General features: G+C 50.8%; 1 protein-coding gene across 1 annotated transcript; it reads left to right on the top strand.

Annotated features, from left to right (window-relative positions):
* Positions 1 to 800: 800 nt before the first annotated feature.
* Positions 801 to 4,922, top strand: SIX3 (SIX homeobox 3). The gene is made up of 2 exons (XM_058163793.1): positions 801 to 1,618; positions 4,730 to 4,922. The coding sequence occupies exons 1-2, from the start codon at positions 801 to 803 to the stop codon at positions 4,920 to 4,922; spliced, it is 1,011 nt and encodes a 336-aa protein (XP_058019776.1).
* The last annotated feature ends 3,652 nt before the right edge of the window (positions 4,923 to 8,574 follow it).

Below are 8,574 nucleotides of genomic sequence, written 5' to 3'. Positions count from 1 at the left end.
GGACTTGCCAAGATTAACACACCAATGCGCCCAAGCTTTCCTCCCTTCGCCTTCCTCCTCCTCCTCCTCCTCCTCCTCCTCCTCCGTCCCTCCCTCTGCTTTCCGACTCCCCTCCTCCCCGCCTTTGGGCGCAGCGGTAAGAGCCCTTTCTCTTACGTAGTCCCCGATGATTGGCAAGGCTGACAGTGATTGGCAGGGCGCTGCTATGGCGACGCCAAACGACACCCGCCAGGCCAATAGAAAAGCGAAACAAAATGCTTCGGCGCTGCACTCACGGTGGATTTAGGAGAGATATTATGAGGCTGTTGTCATTAGGGCGATCGCGGCCGAATCATTGAATCTGTTTTCGCCGCGGCGGCGGCGGCAGCCGCTCTGGCTCTGGAGGTGTGTGCGTGTGTAGTTCGTGTGTCTAAGCGAGCAAGCCGGCGCGCAGATGCCCGTCTGTACGTGGGTGAGGGTGTGTGAGTGCGAGTGTCCTGCGTGCGTGTGAAAGGTGGTGGGTGGGAGTGAGTGAGTGTGTGTGTGCGCGCGGGGGGAGTGTGAGTAGACGTGTGTGTGCATGTCTGGGTTCGGATGAGGGTCTCTATGCGGGTGTGGATGCGCGTGGGGTGCGTGAGCCCCCTTTCCCTCCCCTCTTTCTCCTCTTTTTCATTTCCTTCGTCTGCCTCTTGCCTTCCTTTCTTTTCGCCTTGATCCCGATTCCTTCCTCTCGTCCTCCTCTCCTTCCTTCCTTCCTTCCCCCTCTGCCTCGCCCGGTCTCTGTCTTTCGAGCCCCTCCCCCGTCCGCCAGGCTGGGTCCCATGGTGTTCCGATCCCCTTTAGAGCTTTATCCCACCCATTTCTTTCTGCCAAACTTCCCCAGCGACCCGCACCACCACCACCGCTCGCTTCTTCTGGCCACTGGTGGCAGCAGCAGTAGCTCCGGAGCTGGAGGCGGCGGCAGCGGCGGCGCCGCCACCGGGTGCAGCGCCGGAGCGGCCGGTGGCGGTGGCGGCGGCGGGGGAGGAGGAGGAGGCGCCTCGCGGGGAGCCCCGGAAGAGCCGTCCATGTTCCAGCTGCCTACGCTCAACTTCTCCCCGGAGCAAGTGGCCAGTGTCTGCGAGACGCTGGAGGAGACGGGGGACATCGAGAGGCTGGGCCGGTTCTTGTGGTCCTTGCCGGTAGCGCCCGGAGCATGTGAAGCCATCAACAAGCACGAGTCCATCCTGCGGGCCCGAGCGGTGGTGGCCTTCCACACGGGCAACTTCCGAGACCTTTACCACATCCTGGAGAACCACAAGTTCACCAAGGAGTCTCACGGCAAGCTACAGGCCATGTGGTTGGAGGCGCACTACCAGGAAGCCGAGAAGCTGCGCGGACGCCCCTTGGGGCCGGTCGACAAGTACCGCGTCCGCAAGAAGTTTCCCCTGCCGCGAACCATCTGGGACGGCGAGCAGAAGACCCACTGCTTCAAGGAACGGACTCGCAGCCTCCTGCGGGAATGGTACCTCCAGGACCCCTACCCCAACCCCAGCAAGAAAAGGGAACTGGCCCAGGCCACCGGCCTGACGCCCACGCAGGTCGGCAACTGGTTCAAGAACCGGCGGCAGAGAGACCGGGCGGCGGCCGCCAAGAACAGGTCAGTGGGGCGGCCCGAGCTCTGTGGGGGTGATGGCGGGTGGAGGGAGAACGCGTACCCCGACACGCTCACGCACACCTCTTGCGCCCCTCCCCCGTTGTTTCGGGCCGGAGAAGGTCCCCCGGGAAAGCCTCCCTTCGGAGGAGTCGCCCCTTAAGAAAACTGGCGAGTTCCCGAGAGGTCGCAGAAGAAGAGCCCAGCGCTCCCCCACCTCTCGGGGGGAAGGCCGGGTGCTTTTTCTCAATCCGAAACCATAGCTGTGCAACCAGGCTCTTTGGGGGTCTTGGCCGGGAGATCTTCTTTTGGCCCCTTTCTCACCGACCGGGGCTTGCGGTCCAAGGCCAGGTTCAATTTAGGCCCGAAGCGGTTTCGACTCGGAGCCGATTCCAAAGTTCTGGGGTCTTCCTTGAGCCTGATCTTCCTTTGCTTTCAATTCCAATCCCCTTTCTCCCCGAAAAATAGACCCGTGTCTTCTAGATGTGTGTGTGTGAGCGCGCGTGTCTTCTTGCCTACCGGCGAGTGCGCCATTCTCGCCACCAGTTTTGACTAGGGACGGCAGAGTCCTCTCAAAGCCGAGGGCTGGAGGGAAGCCTCCTTCTCAGCTGCTCAGTTGGCGACATACAAAAGAAAGGGCCGCTCTTTGCATTTCAGTTGGATTTTCCTTGCCAGTGTCGGAGGCACATTTCTCTCTTTTGTCGCGGGGTTGGCAAACGGCCATTGCGAGAAACAGCTACACAACAGCTACCTCCAAGCTGCCGCCTGCAGCAGGAAAACGTCTGCCTTTATTGATCTGGGTCTAGGACTTCTCCCCTTCCCAATCTGCTGGGCCAGTTTTCCGTGCTGCGGTGGGGCTTTGGGAGCCCGGTCTCCGGATCCCCTGCCTCTTACTTCTGAGTAGACAGAGAAAGACGTCCCCTTCCCGGAGGGAGAGCTTCTGAAAGGAAAAACAGGGCCGTCGCTCTTCTTTTGTTCTCATTAATGCCGTCAAAAACAAGAAGGAGAGGGAGCAGAGAGGAAAAGTAGGGCTGCACCAATAAAAAATAAATAAAAATAAAAAGGAAAGCATCTAAGCAGGTTGTTTTAGGTCCCGACAGCTCGACTGCTGCTCGACAGTTTATGAGTGTGTAAATAAATATATAGGGCGGTTTTGTAGGCAATTGGATGTTAGAACTTTATTAGGCTATTACATGATTCGAGGGTTGGCTTTTGTTTTTGTTTTTTTGGCTTGGTTATTGATTAAGGAGGTTTAAATTATTTTAACAGGGCGTTCAAAAAGGTATAAGCTGCATGAAATAATGTAGGGAGAGAAAATCCTTTTTTAAAAAAACCCAAGTTGATTTTTCCCCCTAATTCCGTGATTTGTTTATATTGTTAAACTTGGTTCCCAATTCTGAGGCAGGGAAATAAAGAAAATGAAATGCTGCCGTAAAACTATTTTTCAGTTGCATCTGGGAGAGAAAACATATAACCTCACACCACATGAGAGTTGTAAATGTTTGTGTTTACTGGTCGAGATTAATGTAAAAGACAGGTAACGGGAGAAGAGGGGGGAAAAATAAGTAACCGAATAATAACAATAACAGAAACAGCAGCAGTAGTAATAAACGCAGAAGTAAATATACTGGAAATGACAAGGCGATCTATTTTAAAAAAAACAAACCAGTTCACTGCCGGGTGAGAAAAGAAGAATTAAAAAGATCCCCAGATCCTTCTTAAAAAGGATTTGAAGGTTCAACACGGACGGTTTTATTTTCATTCTTTGATTTGGTCGGTCATCTCCCACTTATTGTATTAAATTAGATACAATCTCGCGGTCTCTCTCGGGAAGGCTGCGATGCATATTCCCTATCCCACCCACCCACTCCCCATCCCAAATCTTCAGGGGCTCAAGGCAGTTTTGCACCGAGTTGGAAGGTAAAGGGGTCGCGTTGAGAATCCTCTGCCAATTTCCGGATAGTTTTTGATGAGTCGGAATCCGCTTTTCCGCGCCGGCTTTGGCCGAGCAGCGGCAGCCGAGCTTCCTTTGTCTGGCAATGCGGGGCTTCCGAACACGGTTGGGAGCAATTCAACCGTCCCTCTCAAACCTCTCCGAAAATAAACCGGGAGGAGCGGCGGGAATTTCTTCTCTCCCGGGTGTGCAGAGACTGAACGCGCCCAAGCACTTCGCAGATGTTCACTCCCCTCCCCCCACAGCCAGCCAGGCCCGTCACTTTGTTTTGCTGTTTGTTTACATTGCGCCCATTACAGTTTTTCCTTCTGGGTGGCGTTCCAGGGAAGCCCCGGGAGGGGAGGGAGAGGCGGAGAGGGAGCTTCTCCCTCGCTGCCAACCATCCGTCCTTCTGTGTATCCCTGTTCGCGGTTCGAAACGGGGTTTTTGTCCCCCTGGGGGAAAGCTGCGTGCGAAGAGCAGGAACTTTAAGGAGCGGGGTTCTAACAGCAGCAGGCCCAGGCTCTCCCCTTCTGCCCGAGCGGCGGAGACGCCAAATAAACCAGCCTAGCTGGGAGTGACTGGCAGAGGGCTGTGCATGGGGATGTGTCAATGAGATGCCAATGCAAATTCCCTGTCCCCGCGCGTGTGCGTGTGCGGGCTCTCCCACTTTATACACAGATCTTTGCTTGCGTTTTTTTTCCTCCTCTCCTCCGATCTGAACCCTTTTGGAGAGGGAGAGGGCAGGCGCTGGGGGGGGGCGGGGGCTGGGAGCGGGAGAGACGAACCCCCGGCTCGAAACCGTGGCAAGGCCGACAGACGGCGGCTCAGGTTGTTGCGAACTAAGGTCGCAGCGGAGAGGGAGGAAGTCTGACCGGAAAAGGAAGGGGGGCCGGAGGAGAGAGGCAGAGCAGAAGCGAGGGTTCAGGCTAAGCTGCCTGTTTGTGGGGGGGGGGGCGCGGGGGAGGGTGAAGAAACGGCGGTGGGATCGAGCTGGACAGAAGGCTTGGGCCGGCCTCGGATCCCAGCTTCTCTGCTTTGGGATTGCACTGGTTCCGAGATGCGCTGCGCCCGAGACCCAGCCTGAAGGACGCCTCCTCCTCCTCCTCTCTCTGCCGCTTTCTCTGTGGCTCTGCTTCTGAGCGAACATTTGTCCTGTTGGTTTGTCTCCCCGCCTCCTGTAGGCTCCAGCACCAGGCGATCGGACAGAGCGGCATGCGGTCATTGTCAGAACCGGGCTGTCCGACTCACAGTTCGGCGGAGTCTCCGTCCACGGCGGCCAGCCCCACTACCAGCGTCTCCAGTTTGACAGAAAGAGCCGAGACGGGGACATCCATCCTCTCGGTAACCTCCAGCGACTCAGAATGTGATGTATGATAATGGAAAGAAACAAAAGCTAAGAAAACAATAATAATAATAATTAAAACAAAAACTAGCAAAAGGCAAAGTAAGCCCCCCTCCCGTCCCATCCTGAGCAAGCGCGCACCCAACTCCCTCGACGAACTGCCCCAGCTCCCTGAGGAAAAAAAAAGGCACCTCCGAACAACCCTTAGAAAGAGAAGCGAAAAAAGAGAAGCAGACACTTAAACGAATTTAAAAATAAATAAAACCAAACCTTACTTAACAAACAGAAGAAATAAAACAAACAATCCACTCGGTAAAAGAACAAAACAAAATTAACGTTGTGAATTTCTGATGCTGCAGCTGGGAAATAATTATGATAATACTGTGCTATTATGAATATTATTACTGGAAAAGGGAAAAGAAAAAGAAAGAAAAGAAAGAAAGAAAGAAAGAAAGAAAGAAAGAAAGAAAGAAAGAAAGGTGACATTTGTATTCTTTGTAGGACAAAAGCACATTTGAGCGCTTTTCTTTTTAATTTTTATAAATTTTATTTTAATGTTTGCGCTTTCCCATGGACTGCATTTCACCCATTTTGCATGATAATGATTCAGTTTGCATCTGGGGAAAAATATAATATTCTCTATACTAAATGAACACAATAATAATAAAGACTAGGGTGCGGGAAAGGAAAACGAGGATCAAATTTGTACAAAAAGAGAGAGAAAAGCTTTTAGAAAAATTTAAAGGAACTCTTTGAAGAGGGAAATAACCAATGTTTATCACTTTTTGTTGGGTTTTAATCAGCCTTTATCTCTGCTGATCTTTTTTCCCCCAAATCCAAGTGATGGTTTAAAGTAGATGCAATTGGTTTGTCCTTCTTCTCTTCCTCTTCCTCCTCCGTCGTGGTTTTTTTTTTATTATTTTATTTTTAAAATTGTTATTCTTTTTGTTCAACAGACAATCATTTTCTTCCTAAGCACCTTTTTTTCTACACTTCTGTCACTGCCTGTGTGGGTACTGGTTATAAATGTGGAAAAAGAATAGTTATGACTGTAACAGATTTTTATTTTTATTTCAAAATTTTATATGAATTATGTATATCTTAATGATGAGGTCATTTTTCCCAGTTTGTAATATATGTGTAGAAAATACTTGTATATGATACTTGCTCTTCTCTTCTTGTGTCCCCTGTCTTGCCCTCGCCCTTCCCCCTCCCTTCTTTTTCCTTCTTAAAAAAAAAAAGCCAGAAAAGAAACAACATTTTCCCTGACTTGGGTTTCTTGCACAAACGTAGCTGTCAAGAGGTGACAGGCTAGGTTTTCAAAAGGGACCTCAGTGATAGAAGAAACGAGGTTTCGGGTTCCACTGTAGTTTTCTTATGCAAAAAGCATTTTGAGTATTTAAATAGCAGCTGTTGGGGTCTCTTCTTAAATTCACGTAGGATGCTTATGCCACTTGTTTCCTTTACTGCGTGTCTATCTCTATGTACAAACTTTCTTAAAAAAAAAAATCAAATACAGTATTCCATTTTTTTCTTATCTATTTAGTGATGTTGGTGTGTTTTCTGTATTGCTGGTAAATGTCTCCTGCTCTTTTTTTCTCCTCCTTCCACAGAGAAACTGGGCTTCATGCTAAACCGGTACATTCCTGCCGGCTTGTTTCACTTAAGAGGTTCGTAATGAGCGATAGGGCTTCCGGCTCCAGAAGCCATTTGAATAGCATCATTTGGGGAAATCAACCCACAAGGCCCCTTGCCGCATAACCCTACATGGGTCTACTAAAAAGTAAGAGAAATAAACTCCGTTGGCCGAGGTGAGGCTGACTCCCAGGAGAAGCAGAAGGGGTTGCAGCCCCAACTGTCCCAAGGTTTGCTCTAGGCTAAGGCTTGCCCTTTCAGCTCTGTAGGATTCCTATGGGTCGCAAAGTCTGGGGGGAGGGGGGAAACGGGACAAGGGAGGGTTGGTTGGAAAAAGTTTCTATCCACTCAAAGTCAGTTCGCTGGAACTGAACTCCATTCACTGACTTCCGGATAAGAGTGCATTAAGGATCCACCTTGAAAAATCCTCCACTATAATAATGACTCGTGAGCCTTTGAGTAGGCTTTTAAAACCTACTTTGGGGATAGGGGAGTTGGGGCGACAGTTAGGTTTAACTAGATATGGCCAAACGAGGGAGGGGTGGATCTGGGAGGTCTCAAAACCTTGTTCTGAGCTCCTAGGCGAATGGCGGACCTCAAACTCCCAACTTCTGCCAAGTGCTCCTGGCCCAAAAAAAGAGGCTCCACTTTTCCCTCAAGGGACAAGTTTACCCCTTGGAATTGCTAGGAGCAGATAGAAGGGCCTAGTTTAGAGCAGCCAGAGGGACAAGGAAGCCTGTTCCGGCACCCTACCCAATACCGGGGAATGGTTTCGGAAGTCTTTTGCAAGCTACAATCCTTGGACAAAGAGGATTTCCTGATGCCTCCTCCTAGTGATTAGTTTTACCTGGTTATTCCTCCAAAGAAGATCGGGGTGTCCCTTAAGCGATACTGGACCTTACCTCGTCTGCCTGGGGGGTGGGGAAGAGGGAGGTTATGCCTGCAAAGTCAACCTCTGCAGCGTAGGGTTCTAAATTAATGTCCTTGTTAGGAAGAGGCGCCTAGATTGGGGCTACTGGGCATATTGGGGGCAGGAAGGGCCCTATCACTGCCATGGCGCCCTCCCCTAAAGGAGAAGGCATGGTAATGCATTGGGGGTCTGGGTCCCTCTTTAGACCATACCTCAAAGTGGACCGGGCTGTATCCTCAAATATAGCCTCCCCTTAGCTCCTCCAGATCGTGTAGACGGCTGCTTTCTCATAAGATTCCTTCCTTCCTTCCTTCCTTCCTTCCTTCCTTCCTTCCTTCCTTCCTTCCTTCCTTCCTTCCTTCCTTCCTTCCTTCCTTCCCTCCTTCCCTTTCCTCGTCCTCCCCACCCTGGGTCCAAATTATGCTTTTCGGTGGTGTTGTGCTTTGCTTAGGTGAATTCCAAAGAAGAGTTTAAGATGGGTGGGCTTTTTTGTTTTGTTTTTCTCGGCCCGCAGCTTTAAAAGCAAACACGGCCACGTTACAAGCCTCCCAAAGCAAACTAACGAACTCCTTCCTTAATCAGTTTACGGCTCCCCCCCCCCCAGTCCTCAGGAGCTGCTTAATGCGCTGAAAAGACCCTTTCTTTTGCTCGGACGAAGTGGGGTCCCGCGTCACCTTCGGCGCATTCAAAAGTTTCGGCTTGGCCCGGGGCTGGTTAGCCAAGCGTAAATTAAGAAGAGGTGAATTCTAAACGTGTTTTTACTTGAAAATACAATTTTGAAACGTTGATTGGGATTAAGGAACTAACGTGCCTGGAATGTTTCTTGACCATTTCGAAAAACGCGTTTGGGATTTCCGAAATATTTCCCTCTTGTCGTCTGATGTGAGGCGGCGGGGGGTGGGGTGGAGGGAGAGGAGGTTAGGAAGAGATCTTTGATTTGAGAGGCCCGGTGTTCTTAGGAATTGGAAGTAGCGCAGACCTAATATTTGAAGGAAAAAAGAGGGAACGTTGCTGCTTAGCCCGGACAAAGCCCTAGTTTGCTCGAGAGTCAGTCCCACCGGATTTACGTCTAGCAAAACTTGTGGGTGGCTATGGTCTGTTTGGGCTGAAAAGCCCCACTGATTTCAGGAGAAACCACC

Source organism: Ahaetulla prasina, chromosome 1 (genome assembly GCF_028640845.1).
Source record: "Ahaetulla prasina isolate Xishuangbanna chromosome 1, ASM2864084v1, whole genome shotgun sequence".
In the NCBI taxonomy this organism is placed as follows: Eukaryota; Metazoa; Chordata; class Lepidosauria; order Squamata; family Colubridae; genus Ahaetulla; species Ahaetulla prasina.
This window is presented reverse-complemented; position numbering and strand designations above follow the sequence as displayed.